Below are 21,163 nucleotides of genomic sequence, written 5' to 3'. Positions count from 1 at the left end.
CTATTTCATGTGTCAGCATTGACTTCAAGTGCTCTCAGGTTATTTAATAAGGAAAATAATTACGCTTAATTAAAACACAAAGTTGTTGACCTGCCATATTTCTCATGTGCCTGAAATGTTTTCTTTCTCAGCCAAAGTGGCTCAGGAGCAAATACAGCGTATTGACCCAATTTCATGAGTAGATTTTATCAGTTTCCAATATTTTTCTTCTTCTCTATTTTGTTCAAAGTATATCCACACTAATGATTCCTAGTTATACAAATTTTATTTACCCAGCTACTAAACCATCACTTACTATAATGACTGATATCAAGTGAGTTGAAAGCAGCTATTCAATTTTCTGACTTTCCTAGCATTCAAGCCAAAATAGTTTGATTTACTGACATTAAATCTGGGATAAGAGCATTAAGTGTGGAAGGATAATATCAATTTTAAGGTGGATAGTCTTTTTCTCAGGTCTTATTATGTTGCCCAAGCCACACATAAAGAGTTATGTATTATGGAGTCATTAAGATACTCCACAGATATTTTCTTGACCTTCTTATTCAGTGAAAAGGCCATAATATTAAATGATTTTATTAACTTCCATTATGCCATAGAAATGCTTTGCAGTTGTTTTCTTTTGTAATAGTTGCCGATTATAACACTGAAAAAGGGTAGTTTAGTTGATGTCATATTTGACTTTTTATAGACATGTCATAAATTACGTATAAAGGAAATTCAGCTTGCCACAGTTAGGGCAAATTTGGGATTTTAAACTATAAAGCTTTTATTATTGAAACAGATATTGGCTAAGTATCCTCACTATCACTTTTATAAAGTTATACAGCTGCCACAGCAGCAAGATCATGACCTAGGTGGTGTCCAGCCACTACTGTAATAGAAAGGTTAATATAGAAGTATATTATTATTCATTATTCTCCATTTTATTGCCCTCAGGTGCATCTTACTTTCACAGAGCTCCTATTTTTTATCAATATAAACAGCAGAACCCCCTAAAATTGTTTCTCCTACGTGCTATTTTTATTGTGATACCAGCTAGACACCTCAGCTGAGAATGAGATTTTCCCATTGCAGCAGGTACTGGACACACACAACAAATTGCTCAGCCCCATCTCTTTCCCTTGCTGCCATGGTCTTCTGGATGGCATTGGGATCATCCTCTTGCCCAAGCAGGATGCTGATGTTCTAATAGAGAGGGACCCACTGTTTTCTTTATGAAGAGCAAAAGATGAAATCCGTGTCTCAAAGCATCAAGGGAGTTGTTACGGGCAGAAGATGAAGGCAGTTTGTGTTCCTCTTCCCCTGAAGAACTGCAGGCTTCATAAGGCTCTTGCTTTTTCAGCCACAGAGGGACTTTCTAGGTTGATACCTGTATAACAGACACAGTACTCTCCTTTCAGCTGAATACTCCACTTCTTATTCAAACAACTGCTGCTGCAGGAATGAATAATTTTTTGTGAATGGCAATATGCAGAGTCCCAGACAAGGAAGAAGAGCTGCTCACATAAGCCTACTCTTGCAAGTGAGGATATGTCTCTGCTATGATGATTATCACCAGAGTCAGGACAAACAGGACAAAGTTAAGAATACATCCAGAAGCAGAATGTTTCTCCCAGTAATTTACCCTTTCACACTGCCCAGTTATTGAAAATGGGCCATTTGTCTTCCCAGGACCTTTAGTACTGCTCATATCTGAAGATGAGCAAAAAGCTTTTCTTTTTAATACTTGTCACAAGGCAACTCAGCTAACAGCTTGCTTTCCCTCTCGCTTGCATATCCAGTCTTCCTCAAATTATCTGTTGCTTTCTGCTTTACTGAAAAACAGATCAGCTTCTGCAGCATTCTGATGCAGCAGCAGTGAAACTCAAGCAGAGTTAAACAGCAACACCCAGGCACATAACCAAAGTGGTAGCAAGCCAGGCCCACGGGTCAGGATACAGATCTTTCCCATTAATAACACCCCCAAATTCTGAACTCTTATTTTAGTTTTTCATTTGCAATTAACTATTGAACTAAATCCTTTGTATGCATTGATGTCTCCTTCCTTTCTTTTGCTGAGTTCTTTCTTCCTACCCTTTTGGACTAAACAGGAGAAGCTGTTCCACTGACGGCCTGTTTCATTTTAATAATGCAGAGCAGTAAAATCAGAGAGAGATACAGAAGGTCTAAATGCAGAACATGAGAGTGGTTTTCCTCCCTTTGACAGCAGCAACAGACAAAATGCTTAAAAGCATTTAAACTCAAGTCACCTGCTTGCATAATTTAAAGCGAGGATAAAAACACAGAAATCCCTTTACATTGTAATGCAGCAACTGGAGTAACCCCTAAATATGCTCAACAGGTTAAAATTAGTAATAATTAAAAAATACAAATGAACATGCTACAGTAAGCTAAGTGGAAAGTCAGAGCTGCTCATGGAGGAAAGGCTGTGGAGGAAAGGCTGAGGTTGGCAATGCAGCACCCCCCCCCCAGAGCACTCTGACCACTCAGTAGATTGCACCCCATACTGCTGTGCCACACATGCTCTAATTCAGCTGACAAGCCCAGAACAGGACAACAATGATGCTACACAAAAGGTAGTTTTCCATCACTCTGCGGTACACGACCTAAATTCCAAGACGTAGAGTCATAAATAACCCAGCGGTGGACAATGCACAGCCCCAGCCATGCTGCTCTGGCACACGTACTTAAAATCAACTTGCAAAAACCAAATCAATGCTCAGTTGTATTGTTATACCTCCCCAGCAAACAATACATGAAAGGAAATCAAAGCCTTTCCTCCTCCTGCCTGCAGTGGGAGGATAAATCGAGACACGTACCAATGGAAGCAGAGACGTACCTGGCTTCTGCATACAGAAGGGAGCGCAAGGAGCTAAGTCCCGGGCTGCAGAACTCACTGTGTTTCAAGTATTATTTCCTTATACTGCATTCAATCCCTTTAATTTATAGAATTAATTTTCTTTCTTTGTGTACATTTGCGTATGCCTTGTTACCATGCCAACAGGAATAATTACAGCATGTGTAAATATATCTGTGTATCCTAAAATCTATAGGCATGCTCAGAGACCCATCCTTATGCACTCACAGCACACACACACACCCACACCCAATCCAGACATTAGGAGTTGCCTCATTTTTTGCTGTTGACATGGTAACACTGGCTAGATGAAAGTAACAATGCTCTCCCAAAATGCTGGTTTACACAGTGCTGCTTTTCTGGGGGCACCTTTTCAGCCAGACACATTGGCAGTCACTTGGCCAGGAAAGCCTGCACACAAACTGGCATAACAGCAGCCAGTCATATACTGTGCTGGGAGCTAATACCATGGGCTGTGCACAGCTAGGTCATGTCTCAGTTTAAACTACTGTGTATGCTACCAATCTTATCTTCTAATTCTGCTTGAGATAACATCCCTAAAAAATATATTACCCGAAGACTCCATTGCATTCTTCCTTTCCTTTTCTTTCTTAGTCTTCAGAAAAGAAAAAATACTACTTCCTAATTTTTGACAACTGACTTTATGATTATAAGGCAGCTTTAAAAATGCCAGCTATGTGAGACAGAGCAATATAACCACTGTTCCCTCCCTCCCTCTTGACAGACTTCTTAGCTGCTAACATAAAGTTCCAGCTTCCATTCCAATGGTGCACATTAATCCCATCAAACCACAAGGTACTATCCAGGAACAAGTGCTCAGATTTTATAGGAGAATATTAAGAAAATAAGGATAATTTTTGAGGCTGAGGGATATGGCACAATTGGACTGGCCTCAAGACCATGGAGTTCTGCACAGGAACACCCCCATCACCCTGAGTACTTGTCATTGGAACACCCTGTGTCTTTTAAGGAAAGCAAAAGAGCTTTCCAATTTGATTTAAATATTTCAGGAGCAGAATATCCACTGTGGACCCATTCTTGATCATCTCTATTTTTTTCCTCTCCTTTTGGCAGGGTGTTCAGCCCCAGTTCATCATCCCCTTTGGGATCCTGGTCAGCCTTAGGGGCCACCAGGAAAGTGCCCTTGGCCAGCTCTGGCTTCATATCCCCTCACCATTGCTCTGTGTTTCTGATGCACATCCAGAAAGCCAGGCTGCAATCACAGCACACAACAGAGAAACTCAAACCTTGTACCCAGAAAGCAGCACACAGACCTTCTGAGAAGATACATAACGAATTTATCCCCTCGCTGCTATGCTGAGTGCAAACCCTGCACACCTTGCTGCCCAAATGCTGAGTACCAACCAGGGCAAAGGCACTTCCCAAACCAGCAGATTCGAGGAGGACCTCTTTCAGAGATGCCTTAGTTGAGATGAATAAGGCAGTCTAAATATAAGGAAACTTTTAAATGGCTCTCAAGTTGCAAGATAATTTGTATTCCCCCTCTCTTCATACCAACACATTAACCAAATACATTATTTCCATAATGAGGAGATGAACATCTGTGTGGCTTCCCAAAATTTCAAGTGGCAATACTCGAGACAAGTATTCTCTCTTTGGGGATTGACACATCAGCATTTTAAAGAACAGCCAAAGATAAAAACATAATTTAAATTCTAAGGAGGCATTAAGGAAGGAGTTCAGGTGTGATTAAGATTTTTTTTATAAACAAAGCACGCCAATTTAATTCCACAAATTAAAGCTGCCGCAGTATCGTATTAAACTTCATACTTGACCCTGTGAGAGTGAGCTGCTTAACACAAACTTTAACAGCATATGAGAAACAAATATCTGAAGTAATACTGTTACTGACAATTCACTATATGTTACAAATGTTTCTGACAATTACTATAAGATAGAGTTGGGTCTCGGAAGGGTCCTGGTCTATAAACCCTATGGTACAGCAGATTGGTCCCCAGCTACTGTGAGCTGGATACCATCTCACTAGGCAGAAACCCCACACCATCAGCCAGGCACAGAGACGTGCTCCCAGCTAATCTGGTTTCATTTCTTCCTAGCTTTTGTCCAAAACATCCACCAGATCTCCAAGAAAAAAAAACAACAAAAAACACCCACTAAAACAGCAACAAAAAGCCCCCACAACCCCCCAAACCACCCAACTTCACAAAAAGGCTATTTCACTACTTAGTTTCTGACTGAAGTAATTATTTATTGCAGCTGAAAAATCTCAGAATCCATTTCCAGCCACAAACAACATACATCCCTCGCAGGGAGGTTTGGATGCTCTTGAAAGGGGCCAACAGACTCTTGCTTGGAAGCAGCCACCCAACAGACTTTGTTTCCGTTTACCCAATGCCTCAGCTGTGTGTTACTACTGATACACAACAGAATATCTTCAACATATTTCCTTCTGCAACACCCCACTCATTTTCCTGTTGCGCTCAACTCCTTTACACAGCAGCAGGCTGTAACCATCATGGAACCATACACATTACAAACCAAGGGATGAAGCCAAATGCAAATATCTTTAACACCAAAGCCTCAGCACCTACGCTGGAGAACAGAAGGGATGTCAATAACTTCCAGATGTCATTAGCAACTCCTTTCATTAGATCCCAAAATATTTTTCTTTGGAAATTTAGGCTATGTGAAGTGGTAATTAAACTGAGAAACACTAAACTTCAAAACAAAGACTAAAGGTATCTCCTCATTGCAAGGATACCTAAAAGCTACTCTTAGCAGGTTAACCCCTAGAAGTACCCCAGGAAAGAAATTAGAGAAATAGAAACAAAAGCTACTTTTCACTTCAAAAATACCTGTGAGAGCTTCCTGGATGGCAGAGGCACATGTGCATGCCAGAATTGAAGAACATCAAGAACCTCATCTACACTGCTTCATGCAGAGATGTAAAGATGCTGATACCATCCCTCTTCATGAAGAATATATTGAAGCCTAGGCCCTACAGGTGGCTGTTATCAGTGCAGGAGCAAAGCACTAATTAGGCTTAATCATTATTCACAAGCAATTGCACCGTTCTCTGTTCAGTAGTAATAATGAATTTGAGGCCACTCACTTGCTTCATACTTACATTTTTGGAAATTCTAGCACAATTACTTTTTGGAAGGAGAGCTACATCAAGACTATTCACAATGAGCTATTGATGAACCACCAGCAGAGCTGAGAAAGCCATGTGGGAGTTTTTATCTTTTCTTTTTTCCCCTGCATTTTTATATATTGCATTAGTAGAAATCTTTCATGTTCCTGGCTCTCCTTTATTAAATAGCTTGTATGATTAATCACATTATTAATTGTGTCCTAACTTAGTTAACAGGGAGAAAAGACTACAGGTGTAAAAAGCTTTGGTTGACTGCAGCTTGATTCTAGTTGTATATGAGAGCTCTTGGCCCACTCAGCTGTGCAGGCCTGAATTGCAAACAGAGAATAATGGCTTTTAACTCTTCAAAAAGCAGTTGCTGCTGCAGGGGACAGCAGCCCCAAGGAAGGCAGCTCAGCGAGCCTCAGGAGTGGACAAATAGTACCTGAGCTTGGACTGAGTCTACCGACTCTGCTCCTCCACATACCCAGTCTGAAAGTGTTCAGAGGCAGTGTGACAGCTTCACCAAAACCATTCCATCTTATAGCATTGCACAGTAAACACATTATTGCGTAAGTAATACTATGTGTTTCCCAGGACCACATTCTTAATCTCCTTTCTGCCCCAGACTCTGAAGCAGAGCATCAGGCTCAGAGGCAAACCAGAGTATGTTGCTTGCACTACAGCTATATTAAGAGTGAATTAACTTCCAGATGGACCATATAATGGAATTGAAACAAAAACTGAATTAGGCTTTCAAGACATATCACCTTAAACTGCACAGAGGGATACTCTGACTTGCAAACACATAGTTCTTCACCATCCTACAATTACATTTTAACTATGAGGCAAAAGGTTTGTGTTTCTCTGTCCTTACCAGGAGATCCAGATCATTGGTCTATTGACTTCTGCTTCACTTTAGTAAAGAGCTAGCATATGTGATTACATTGAGGAGCTGCTTCTAAATTATTTTCCATTTCCTTTGTCGTCACGTAGTCGAGTCAACAAAATAAAAACATATTCCCAAAGCAGATCTACAAACCCAGCATGAATGAAGTGGGTACTTAAGCATTCACTGTACCATCTTCAAGGAAATTATGTGTATTATTTCCTAAACTATTCCAAAAGCCTATAAACATTTACACATTAACAATGCAAACTAAAAGGAAAACCCAAGCAAACTAACAAGAAAACCCTTTCACATCTGTCCACTTCCTAAAATGACCACATTTATTTATGTGTCTGAACCTCTCTGACCAAGCAGAGTTAAATCTGGTTCAAAAACACCCAATTCATGTGTTTCTGTGTGAATGGATTCCTTGCAGCAGAAACACTGGAACCCCCCCAGAGATCTTTCCTGGATGCTCCACATCCCCACAGTGAGAACTATGACAGTAATCATTAGCTACTCATGCAGAAAAACAGAGATACTAATAAACATGTAACGCAGTGAGTCCATTTTCAATATATAATGTAGGCATATTAATTTGGTACTTGCAAACGGGGATGCCATGCTTGCACTTCATTAAAAGCCTCAAACTTTTTTATTTTAGCTTTGCTTGAGAGGTTGTGAAGTAGTATTTCTTTTCTGACTTATTAAGAAAGAGAAAGAATGAGTAAGTCATAGAGACTTTCAGAGGCTAATTTTAAGTGGCCTAGAGGAGAATCTTTTTAGGTCATAGTTACCAAGTCAGAAATGCCATAAGAAAAAGATTTCTTGTGAGAACTTAGGAACTTTTGCTTTCCATTTCTTTCAGTGACAAAGAAAAACTGTCTTGAAAGAGGAAGAGGAATATTAAACAAGTAATACTTCTTAGAATTTGTAAAGAGCTATGGAATAGTTGATAAGACAAATATTGAGATGGATGAATTTAAAAAAAGCAGAGTGGAAATAATGTTAATGTAAATATATTAGACTTAAAGTTATCTTGGGAGGGGATTTAATATACATGAATCAATTACACATGAGATTTAATAGATCTGATAAAATAAGTGCAGTTTCTCAGAGGAGCAGAAATGAGGAGTGTTAACCCTTGTAGAAAAGACTGATGACTGAACCTTTTATTTCCCCCATCACCTTATGGCGCAAGCAGATTGTATTTGTATTCTGTGTTCTGCTGGCCCCAATTTCAGTATCTAAAGCTTTCCAAATTAAACTGCTGTAATAACTATAAAGGAAAATGGCCACCTAATATCCATGGACCTAATCGCAAAGTCCTTATCAAGAGTTCCTTCTTAAGCCCAAATTAATCACAAACATGAACATTAGAGAGACCATCAGCTCTTCTGCTCAAATATGTGCCATTTTTCATTGCCCATTTCACAGTATCTATGTGCAGTTTACCAGGCCATGGACTGGAAATGCTACATACTCTATTAAAGTCTTTCTGCTTTGCCAAGACATTATATCAGAGATGAAAAATTATCTGTTCCATTAGGAACAGTCTGATTCTCAGCCCTCCTGCAGGATGGCGTTTCTAAAACCAGATATTTTGCCATTTTAACCTAAATCAAGAACAGTTCCTTTCAGAAAGCTCCTGCAATTTCTTGTTTACTTGAAAAAATACATGAAATACACATGCAAAACAAATACTCTGCCAATATACTTCCCCTGAGTTAGGAAAAAAGTATTAACCTCTTATAACACAGCATAAGATGTATCAGGAGAGATGTAATTCTCACACAAAGGAGAGGGAGGGGAGCTCTTTCCCTCCCTCCCCATCCCCACAAAAGCAGCCTCATATGTGGACCCTGCTGTACTTGGCAGACATAGGGTACAATGCTTCAGATGGACTATGGGAACACCTCTCTACCCACTCTTCCTAATTCCTTTCTCCTACTCCACTGTTTCAGCAATGACACTGCCTGTGTTCTCAGCTCAGTACAGTAACATCCTCCCAAGCTCCCTGCATCAGCTGTGTTAAGGAGGCAAACACAGTGCCAGTGCTGTGCTTGGCATGGTGTCGAGTGCTGCTCTCAGGGAGCGGGAAAAGGTGATAAAACCTGTTATTTTGACTTCTGTTTCTACATCTAAACAGGATTCCAAACTAAAATATCACTTTTTCTAATAATTCTCCATGAGCGAGCTCTGTCTCAGTAGCCCCAGAAGGGGCTCTCTCATTCAGGGTCCAGTGAGGTCCCCGGAGCTCCATCACTCCCCAGATCCTGGAAATCATGCCAATTTTACCCACAAGCAGGAAATAAATTCCTTTCAACAAATAAGGGTTGAAACTCTGCACAGAAGCAAAGACTAGCAGCACTGGAAAACACCAGGATTTCCTAATGTGGGGGAGGTGGGACCGTATAGGAAACTGTAATTTGCCTTCCTCATGTGCTGTCTCTGCATGCTGAACACCCCTTGCAAGGATAGGAAATCTGGTTGCCAGGCCAGGCTGCCCTTGGCTCTGCTGCCTTGCAAAAACACTGGAAAGCAACATATGGCTGGCTGCTGCACGGAGGAAGAAACCCTCCCCATGCAGTCTCTGCAGTTCACAGACACCCAGTAACGCCTTCTTCACAGAGCAAACCTGCAGAGGAGGGCCTGGAGGTTCCTACCAGATCACAGGCAGATCAGGTGCTGGCACACAAACATAGCAGGCTCTCTAAAAATAAAGTTCTTCCCTTCTGGATGGAAACGCTCTGCCCAAACGTGTCCAATGACAGCTCAGACAACTTCAGTGTTAGATCATTGAGAGGAAAATTGGTCATCAGAAGGTGTAATTCAGGGTATTCCAAAACAAAGACCACTGCTGATACATCTGAACACTGATCAATAGCCAGGTACAGTTCTGTGAATTATCTCTTCTCACAGCATCAGCCATTCTGGTCTGTCTGTGTGTGTGTGTGTGTGTGTGTGTGTACACATCTCCCTCTCTCAAAACATCCACCCACACAATCTCCAGTGTCCTGAAATAACAGTTAAATATGAACATCAAAGAGAAAATGCCAACATAAGCCCTGGGAGCAATACCTAAAATGCAGAATGAGAGAGGGAGAGAGACATATACCCACAGAATAAATAACAGCTGGCTCCAATCAGAGAAGTCCCTTGATTTTGAGCAAGCCAGGTCTGTTGCAGGTTGGGCAAGCAGATTATTTCACTTCAAGCAGCCAAAGAGAAAGCTCCCGAAGTCTCTTATTTTATAATGCTTCTTTATGGTCCAGTTAGAGTTTTCTACCTCATTTCTTTCTTTGCTATGAAGCAACAAAGCCATTTGAAGAGGTACTGGTTCAAACCTCATCTGAGATAGAGCTTCTGTTTAATGCTGCTGTGCTTACGAGCTGTGCTTGCCCTGAGCAGTGGCAGATAACTCTCTTTTATACTCTAAGAGGATCCCACCTTCAAAGTGTCTAAAGAAACCCAAAAGAACTCCAATACCTGAACACCATAAAACAGGCAAGCGTGTAACTTTAGCAAAACACTGCACTGAAAGGACGTAGAAGTTTACATTTTGAGTTGCAATGGTACTTGCGCTTTTTAAGTGTGCTGCCACACGGGTGCTCGGGTTTGGAGTGCTGTGGGGCACTGCCTTTGAGTCTGCAGCAGCACAGAGATTACAGTTGAGACTGTAAATCCTAGCAACTCACACTTCTAGATAATCTTGAAGAAAAAAAAAGTATAAATAAAAGTGTTCAATGATTTTGTTTAAAAAAAACTACAAAAATAACATTAATTTGAAACTTTACAAAAATGGCATTTCTTCTCTGTATCTGCATATTAAAAAATAATACTACCCTTAAGCTATTGTATCTTTGAACTTACTAAACCTCTCTCCAAAGCTTTCACTTCAGCCCTTTAAAGTTAAACACTGCATTCCTACCACAACGCCACAGTGCATTTACAAGTCCTGCCTACAGTCAAGGAACAGACTCTATTTGCCTGGACCGCCAGCATTGTGACATCCATCCGTCTCAGGAGACCAGCCATCACCATGCAGTGGTATTTCAGCCAACATTTAACTGCACCACACTTTTCATCATGAAGCTTCAAACTGGCAGCCCATGAAAGAGCATCTAAGACAAGCAAGACATAATGCATTCCAGCTAAATGAAGTTCACTCTGGTCATGCTCAGCCCAGCCCACACCACACGTCTGTCCATGTGTCTGTCCCTGCACACTCCACTCCCAAAGCATGAGTCCGTACATACACAAGCAAAAGGCAATGAGATTCAGCACTAAGCCAGGAGGAATCAAAGCTGATCTTAACCCCCAGAGTGACTTTCCAACAGGCTGGAATCAATATGCAATAAACTTTTCAAGGCTACAATTCCCAGGTAACCACAATATTAATTTAAATTCAATTAACGGCTTCATCAGCATTGGGAGAAATACATTCCTAACAAGTTTGCAGTTAAAGCAACTTCCAACAGTGCATGACTGATACAAAAGAACAAAAAGGTAAATTCTTCCTTCACTTGCACTTGGCCAGCAAACACCCAACTTGTCCTCTGGGAGTATGAAGTGCCATCTGAAAGCCTCTTTTTGACAAAATGTACTGGGTTAAATAAAAAACCTATTTCAACAGGTAATACATTTTTTAATTTACTTAATAATATGAGTACAGAACTCCCTTAGCATTTTAACTTCAAAGCTGGAAAAAACAATTTACTCATGGGGAAAAATGCAAATAAACCTCTATCTATCTATCTATCTATCTATCTATCTATCTATCTATCTATCTATCTATCTATCTATCTATCGTCATAGAAACATAGACTAGAATCATAGAATCACAGAATGTTTGGGGTTAGAAGGAACCTTAAAGCTCATCCAGTTCCAACCCCCTGCCATGGGCAGGGACACCTTCCACTAGAGCAGGTTGCTCCAAGCCCCTGTGTCCAACCTGGCCTTGAACACTGCCAGGGATGGGGCAGCCACAGCTTCTCTGGGCACCCTGTGCCAGCGCCTCAGCACCCTCGCAGGGAAGAATTTATCTCTAATCTAAATCTCCCCTCTTTCAGTTTAAAGCCATTCCCCCTTGCTCTATTACTCCATGCCCTTGTCAAAAGCCCCTCTCCAGCTTTCTTGTCAGTCCCTTTATGTGCTGGAAGCTTCTCTAAGGTCTCCCCGAAGCCTTCTCTTCTCCAGGCTGAACAAACCTATCTCTCTCAGCCTGTCTGTATAGAAGAGGTGCTCCAGCCCTAGGATCATCTTTGTAGCTTCCTCTGTTGTCCTTGATGCAAACATTACTTCTTAGAGATAAGTGTCCAAAGCCGCATCACTGTCAAACTACAGACAGAAACCAGCCTTGAAGTGTAATATCTGATCGTTGTTGCTTGCAATTGCACTATTTAAAGCCTCATAAATCAGGGACATGACTCCTTCCAGGCGCTACAGCCCACTGCCAGCAGTGTGGAAGGAAAGATGTTGATCTGGTCCCACTGCTCTCAAAAAGCCAACCTGGAGTTGCCAAGGAAGAACAAATCCACTAGTGCAGCAGTCTTTCCAGCAGTGCAGGAAGTAAACAGGTCAGCTGTGCAGCGGCAAGGAGGTGAGACAAAAATTCAGAGGAGGTAACGGAAAGAATGACGAAATTTGTAGATGATGTTACAAGCTACTTCTCCTATGTCTTTTCCCTTATAGATTGGTGCCCCTGCGGTATTTAGTGCCCACGGGCTCTGCTGTCCTAGCAGTCCCACAACCCAGGATGAACCACCCCCCCACCCCTGAGCCATATCTTTCCATCCAACTTACTGTCTTACAACCACACACTTGCTCCCCAGGGACACAGAGAAAGAGCTTGGGAACAATAGAGCACTGAGAAAAACTCTGAATCAGGCTGTAAACAACAACAAAAAACCCACCCAAACACACAAGAAACAAAACCCCACCAACCCCCTAAACTGACTAGTTCACAAATACTATTATGTGACTAATACAGCCTCCTGGTCTGCTCAGGGAGGAGGTGGTAAGGATAAGTGCTGCACAATGCGTATCATTCCCAGAGAAACATCCTGGGGTAAATGCAGCCATAGCTAGATGCAGAACAGCATGCCCATATTTATTAATGTTGGATAAAATTCAATAGCGACTCTAACAGAGAAAAAAATTAACCCTGAGCTCCTTTGATTTTCTAGACTGGGGCTGTGAAGGTAAAATATTAGAGAGCTCCTTAAATAGTGAGTTACAATTTTGTTCTCTTTTTCTCTTAAATCACTACTTTTTCATCAATTTTTTTTTTTCTTTTTTTTTAAGGTTTATTACTGCCCAAACAAAAAAAGAAGCAAATGGATTCTTCTTGGAAATAAAACCAAAACATTAAAACTATGATTCACCATCCCTTTGGAAGACAACTGAAAAATCAAGGACAGTCATGTTGGTTTGCAGCACTTGCAACACTTCTATTTTTATTAAATAGCTATGTGCTTCCTTGTGCTGAATTTGGGCCATCCTTTAACCTCACAGCTGAGAACTTCATGAGATAACAAACCTCAGCCACAACCATAGCTTGCTGGAATTGAATCATTAATCTTAAATCTAGTTGAAACCATTGTTTAGTTGCATCAAATTCTGAACTCAGACTGTGAAGAACATTTTTTTTCATTGCTGGTAAAGCATTTTGCCAGACTTTCAAAATAGTTAACATCATATATATGTATATATTAGCTTCTGTGTTTCTCTCACAGCTGTTCCTCTGCTTGGTTTCATCTCACTTTGAGCTGGTGTCCATGAAAACAGATCACATGAAGTAAAGCAAGATAAAGGAGACTATTTTGAAAGAAAAAAAGTTAGAGGAAGCACTAGATATCTGAAAGTGCTAAGTCAGTAGCATAGATGCTAACAACATGAACGCCAGTATAACAACCCAATTTGAAAATGTTCAAACAGAAAAGAGGCATAGGGACAACAGAAAGCAAGAGGTAAGCAGACAGCTGTTCATCTTCTTTACAGTTGAGGTTAAGAGGAAAACAATTTCTAAGATATCCCTGAACAGAGATATTTTCAATTAATGGAAATGATATATATCTATTTTTGAAACTATGTAAGAGCTTCTGGAGGCATTTGGACTCCTTAAAAATATAGCTGTGATTTTCAGAAATTAACATCTCTATTCTAGTACCATCTCCATGACTTTATGATCCAGATTTCCTGAAAAAGGTGTTCAGTATTCTCTACAGGTCCTGTGAAACTCAATGTATCAGAGTGGCTAGATTACAAAAGAACATCCAAAATGACTACTGTCTCTTGATAATGCTAGTTTTCACTACTTCATATGTGGGGGTTAACAAGATACTAACAGATATTAACAAGGTCTTACCAGGGATCAGTTCTTCCTGTGCTAAGCCTCCAGTTGGAGGTCTGAGGTTAGAGGGATGCTGCCCTGGGCATCCGCCCCAAGAAGAGAAATGGGAAAAGGAAAAAAAAAAGGGGGGGGGGGGGGGAATAAAAAAAAAACCAAACAAACAATAAGTCAAAACACAAATGGGTAAGACCATCATTCTGAAACCCAAGACCATCTGACTGACTCCAGTTCTTGGACCTGAGTATTTTCTGGGCATGAATTGTCTAACAGCTTTCACTAATGAATTCAGCAGGACTACACAAACCTACTCCAAAAGGATCAGGCTTTTCCATGCCTCAGGCCACAAATATTTTCTTATCACTGGCAGAAAGATCTGCTCTTCCTCCAGTGATAGAATTTAGGAACTTGTGTCTCTGAATCTGCAGCCAGGGAGAGCTTTAACTGATGTCTGGACCAGTAGTATTATCAGCTTTTATCAGAGGGTCATCCAGGTGACTCATATACATCTATATAGTAGAATAAAGAGAGCTACCCCAGGCCATTAAAACATACAATTAAATTTGGGTACAGTAGTGATAAAAAGAGGAGGAAATACTCTGAAGTTCATTAGATCTACTGAAACGTGAAGAGGTAAAGTGGCAGCGGAATACTTGAAGGTCAGTTTCTGATATAAAGGAGTTCATCCCCATCTACAAAGATACAGGGTTGCAGTTCATCAAGCCATCATCTGCAGAAGTATACAGCTGGAATGATGGCCCAAGCCATAAATAACCAGAGAGTGATTTCATATTTTATTTCTTGCTGGTTTGGATAGTCTACAAAGCTTCTGGGACTTTGAATTAAAAATGCAACAAATAAACAACGTTCTCTTGTACTATCACTGCCTAAGGAAAAGAAAATCATTTGCTAGTCTGAAGGCAAGCAGCTCAGCTGAGCTGCAAGAACAAAAATACCATTTTTTTAAAGTCTCAATCTTTCTTTTTATTTTCCATCATGCTCCCGTTTGAAGCGTTTGAAACTCTGGGGACTTGTCTACTTGCCTCAACATCTTCCATTTTTACCATGATCCCTTTAGCATCATTACTCCATAGTAGCCTGCATTTGCTTATCCAAAATCCCCCCGTAGCTCACACTTGCTTCTCTTCAAGGCATTTTACCCTCCCTGCAATTAGTAGGCACACTTCTTGTCCTTCAACACAAAACTGACAACAGAAATCTCCATGTGCAAGGTTTGGCTTTCTCTTGAGGTGAATGAAGAAGAAAAAGGGGGTTTGGGGAACAGCAGCAGTAGGTTAAAATCCCACCAAATGCATTTCAGAGGAGAGTTTTTGTGGATTTTTTCTACTGTGTTGTTGTTTTAATGGATGTCAGATGTATGCAGAGCCATGGATGTTTATTGTTTCTACATTACTGTAAAATGAATATAATAGTAACAACAATAATAATAATACATCCCATTCAAACTTTAATTAGCAAATACACCTTCTGTCTGTTGTTTAATCTGTTTAATTTTTCTCATCTTCCAGCACTAATATTCACTCTGCAGTTGAATTACACCTCTTCATAAAAACATTACACAGATATACTCTGAGTAAAAGACTATTCAAAATAACAAACTCTTAACACAAAGGCACAGGCACTTGCAGATGTGCTATGCAACACACTACACTTGCTCTTCTAAGTATAGACTGAGTTTCAGGACTGGTTTAACTGACGCTTTAGCAACCTCTAAGTGTGAGGACATGACATCACAACCTTTTTTTGGAAGAGTTCAAAGCAACAATAAACAGAACACAATATTCTGCTGGCACAGTTGTTCTAGAAATAAACACATTCTGCTCCCCCTCCACCAAAAAACCACACAAAGCTGCTCAGCTTAGTTGATACTTGGTTAAGTTGGCAGTGGAGCTTGTTCCAAACACAACTTTCCATGAAGCGATTACTATTTAAGTGTGCACTTCCTCTGGCTCACTGTCTGCTACAATTATGCAAATACGATGCAACTTTATCTTTTCAGCATAATTACATCAAACACAATCGGGCTATATTAAGACTGACTTAAGATGAACGAATTCAGTTCATGTAATGATTTCCTAAATCACCCCATGGGACTATGGCAAAGAAAATTTTGTCCCAAGAGCAACATGAAGCATCAAGACAAATAATCTGGGGTCTGGTTCTACAAGAAACTGAGCACTTCAGAGTCCCTCTGGAGTTGAAAACTGCTAGGGTATTCCAGCTGTTCTGAAAACAGGAACTTCAAATTATATTTATGTAGATAGGTCTAAACACACCAACACACCTGTGTTTCACATCTGTATTTTAAAGAGTCATGGCTGGGGGAGAAGAGAAATTTGAAAAATGCCTTTTTCTATATAATGACTGCTTTAGTTTATGACTTACAGGACTAGCAGCTTTAGGCACATTAAAAAATGTGATAATCCAAAGTGTACCATATACTCTTGAACATGCAGACACATTAATTTTCAATGCAATTTAACAATTCTTGGCTTAACATTTTTCCCCTGAAGCGTAAGAAGAGACTGTCAGTGTCACATATTTCAGGTTAAGGTATGGGAGCTGCAGAGCTCTCTATTTCCAGTGAGGTTTGTTAGGAATCTTTCCTTAACATATTACAAATACTATTTAACACAATGATAAAAGGAAAAAAAAACAAAAAAAGATACTCTTGAAGAGTAAAATAAGGGTAACCCCCTCATTCATGACTAATAAAGAAACTCTCCCCTAACCCAGTGGCCTTTAAGCAGGTGCTTAAATGTTGCCACACCACAGCACAGAAGGAGACTGCTAAGCTGCAATACAGCTCGAAACACAGTCCTTTGGGGCAAACTTAGATCCATTCTGGTAATTTGGTTTGTTTCCATCAATTTATAGGGAAAATCAAGGCTTCTTATTTAATTTATGCCTTCATCAAAAGAAACACATTGATAAATTTTAGGAAGCAGATGTTCACTGCTGGATGATAAAAGAATAACACTAAAATGTCCATTTCCAGTTCTCTTGGAGTCACAACCAAATGAAATTACTACAACAGAAAGAAAAACCAACATACAGCAGTCTAAATGCAAGAAAGGCAGGCAATCCATATGGATAACAGCCTCCCTAAGCAAAGAAATGCTAATACCTAAGGATTACTTACTTCTATACGTAACAGATTTCACCGGATGTTTCTCTTAGTGGATGAAACAGAAATCAGTCTGAAAGGGGAAATGCTGAGTTCTGGAATACTGTTTCAGGAGAATGGGAATTTACTCTATTCTCTTAACCATCACTTTACTCTTCCTCCAGACAGGACTAAGCAGATGGCAGATACAGATGGCAATTAGGGATGGATGAACGGGACTGAAAAAGGTAAGAACCAGCCTGAACCTTTCTGAGCAGTCACAGAGCAGCCAGAAAACATTTGCTACAGACAGAGCAGCTGCTATTCTGGGACACTTTGCTCTGCCTCTCCTTTAACACCAAGTACAGAACCTACTCCTGGTTGAGTGTTGTTTCCTTTCGATGCAACTCATGGACCTCAAAGTCTGGATCTGCTGCGCGGCAGCTGCTCCTAAGAGTGAACACAATTATATACATAGACAAAATGTAGTTTAAGCATCACAAACAAGTAATCATGCAATCTAGAAGTGCAAAAAGGAACTAGCCAACTTTCAGGCAACAATCTAATATATTCACTGAATAAGAAGATATTTGCAGGCTTAATGGACATAAATTTTTTTTTTTTTTTGCAGATACACTAAAACCACTGATATTTGTACCTGTTATTTATCCAACTTTCTATACCTGAACTTTCCATTCTGCAATCATAACTTACTGTGTCTAAAAGCAAACCTTATATTTCCCATTATGTCCTATGTGCTTAATGTGTAATATAGAAGGAAAATATTTTTAACAAACTTGGAAAGTTTTTATTTCTGTGTACTGTTGGCAGACTTTTCATTTCTGTGTCAGAAACCCTCAGGGGTGAAAACAGACAGTATGAAAAGATTATTAAAATGTCCTGGTTTTCAGAAAGAAAACACCTCATTGTCTATCAACTGTACATATTTATGGAGAAATAACACGCTAAAATGCCTCTAAGGTTTAAAAAATGTAAAAGGATGGAGCATATTATATACCTGAGAAGAATAAGTGATGAGGTGGTAGTGTAGACACAGTGAAAATGAATGTAAATATTTGGATTTTCAGTGAGTGAAGACAACAGAACCTCTTTTAATGAGGGCAACATGCTCAAGGACTCCTTGGAGACCCCGCCTGACGCAATGCCATGTGCCAGCCAAGGAGTTTCTTTTCTTAACTCACTATGTCCCTTGTAAAGAGCTTTTTTTGTTATATTATAGAGAAAACAGAGTCTAACTGACAAGTTTGGTTTGCCCAGAGGAAGCCATTTGGATAGTTAAGCATCTGTACAGTTAAAATGGGTAATAAATGGAAGTAAGATCTGACCATAAACACTTCAGAACAAAAAGAACTGTTGAGAAACAAAGGGACTACATAAAAAGTTTCCCACAATTTTTATATACACATACATACGTACATGTATTTGTGGAACACACAAGCAATATGTATAAATATAGAGTTTGATCTAAATGAAACAGAAGTTAAGCTAAGTTCAAATTGAAACTGCTGTTTTAAAATCAATTTTTACCTTTTCAGTAGAAAACTTATCCACTGCTTCAGAAATGATACATAAATTGCAAAAGATTTTTTATTTCTTATATATACATGATGTGTGAAGATCATTTTGGTTTACTTTCAAGTGATAAAAGCCCTGTCATATCACCACAGTTTAATATAAGCTCTGCAATTGTGCCTTTAATAACTGTTGGTAGCTTCTCGACTGTGGAAATAATGTATAGGTTTTGTATGAGGAACACAGGCATTTAGGAAAATTTCAGGAGATGAAGACTTACTTAATGTACTTTATATTCTTTGTATCATACCAAGTCTGTACACATTTACTCATAAAACACATGAAAGAAAGAATTACAGGTGATCAGTTTTGTACCAGCAGCATTTCAGGAAGCAGGAGGGAGTGAAGCATAAGAGAGCTCTTACCCTCTATGGTCGCTCGCTTGGGCAGGATGGTTATGGCTCCCTCGGCAACATCCTCCTGATGAAGCAACGGGCTCACCTTGGAGCCCCACGTGTCTGAGCCCACCCACAGGAAATGACCAACTTGATCTGCCCTCTTTGCAGCGGCAAGGATCTGCCTGCAGAAAAGAACATTATGTTCACAAATTAATTTCATTTAAATACATAATTGCTTGGGGAAAATGGCAAGTTGCAACTGCGGAATGAACAGAAATAGCATACTGCTGTAACCAACAGAGCACAGGAATTTCACAACACACCAGACCACGACCCACACAGCACAGATTGGACCCCTCTTTTAATTCCTCCTATTCCCATGACTGACATACTGATTCCACTAAAAATTATTTTGCCATCAACTTTACTGAAACATTATCCTAACTTGGTGTCTCGTTTTGTGGAACTGAACCTCTCACCAATTGACAATGCCAACACAATTTTCAGGAGAGACAATATGGAACACAGGCATGTGAGAAATGAGAGTCACACTTTTGAATACTCTTTATACTATCTTATGAGCAAGTTGTATCTGGCCAAACTTTGAGCACCTTATGTGGTTTAATCTTGTGCATCCATTTTATCACTAGTAACCATCAACTGTCATAAAACAGGCTCTGAATTAATTAATGCTACATCATAGTATAAGCTTGGAGAGAGGAGCATCTTCTTAATGCCGCTTTGAGAGGTAAGGGCAGTTCTGCCATCCATTGCATGAGTAACCCTGCACCAGGGATAGCTTCCAGACCCTGATTAACATTCCCGTCCACCCACTACTGCGATGCACAACATGAGCAGGGCAGCAGCAGCAGAACTCAGTGTCTGGCACTACCCTCCACAGTGTGAACTCCACATCCCCAACATTGCTCTTACCAACAGGCATTTCCACTTCATTATTCATAGCTCTATTTGGTTTCTCTTTTCTGCATAGCTATCAAGCACAAATGAATTAATTCCCTCAGTCATCCTTACTTTATGTCCTCATCATTGGCAAAAATAACGATGGCCCTGGCATTGGGAGTTTCTAGGAGCTGCTTGATAATTTTATCAAAGTCGATGGTCTTGTCCTTGCGATCCTGGGGGATTTTCAGGGACTGAGCAATGCAGAGCCCACCTGTTTCAGAAAGAAGAAAGGAGAAAGAAGAAAAGGACTAAGTCAGAGGAAAGTATAGGAAAGGCAGTGGGAAATACACATGGCTGGAAGGGGAGCCTGGGACGAAGAGAAACTCTCCGATCGAATCGCTGCCCTTACGGAGCACTTAATCTTCTTGTCAAGTTTCCTGAGGGATTTGTACAATTATTTTTTTGCACAGAGCACTCGTTGTGATACAGTCTGCATGCCTGGGTAGGGTCAGGGATTAAACAGATGGGAAAAACCAATATCATAGAATAGCAGAATAAACAAATAAACCAGTCAGTGGAGGGATTCAAATAAACCCCAACAAACAACAATCCGAGCACAGTTAAACTGATTTTAAAAAGAACAACAATATGCTGAAAGGCAAGTGATGCTGACAATGCATTAGACAAACATCATCTTGGTGAAGAGCTAAGATTCTTTTTAATTTAGCAAGTTTAAGGATACTGAGGGAAAATGTTTTCACTGAAGCAACTTATCTGGAGCTGCCTGGAACATCACAGCTCCTTTCCTTGCACCCAGAAACTTTGACAATGTAATAGACAAGCTTTATCTGGGTAAAAAGCTGAGATTCTTTTTCATTTTGCAAGTTGAACGATATTGAGAGAAAACGTTTCCATTGAAGCAACTTATCTGGCACAGGAACAGCAAAGGAGTTGAGATATTGGCAA

At 40.1% G+C, this 21,163-nt stretch overlaps 1 protein-coding gene across 10 annotated transcripts in view; it reads right to left on the bottom strand.

Moving 5' to 3' along the window:
• Nucleotides 1-21,163, bottom strand: part of GRM7 (glutamate metabotropic receptor 7) — a 298,171-nt gene that overhangs the window by 119,816 nt on the left and 157,192 nt on the right. For 9 of the 10 annotated variants that reach the window (XM_062630397.1, XM_062630396.1, XM_062630392.1 and 6 more), the window contains exons 3-4: nt 20,327-20,468; nt 19,322-19,476 (exon numbers count right to left, since the gene is read on the bottom strand). The exons of the other annotated variant lie outside the window; for it this stretch is intronic. In XM_062630397.1, coding sequence (XP_062486381.1) covers nt 19,322-19,476; nt 20,327-20,468 — 297 coding nt within the window. The remainder of the gene's footprint in view (nt 1-19,321; nt 19,477-20,326; nt 20,469-21,163) is intronic. 10 annotated transcript variants of the gene reach the window in all.

This window comes from Pezoporus occidentalis, unplaced genomic scaffold (genome assembly GCF_034315485.1).
Source record: "Pezoporus occidentalis ecotype Australia unplaced genomic scaffold, CSIRO_AGI_Poc_V1 ctg35, whole genome shotgun sequence".
Classification (NCBI taxonomy): domain Eukaryota; kingdom Metazoa; phylum Chordata; class Aves; order Psittaciformes; family Psittacidae; genus Pezoporus; species Pezoporus occidentalis.
This window is presented reverse-complemented; position numbering and strand designations above follow the sequence as displayed.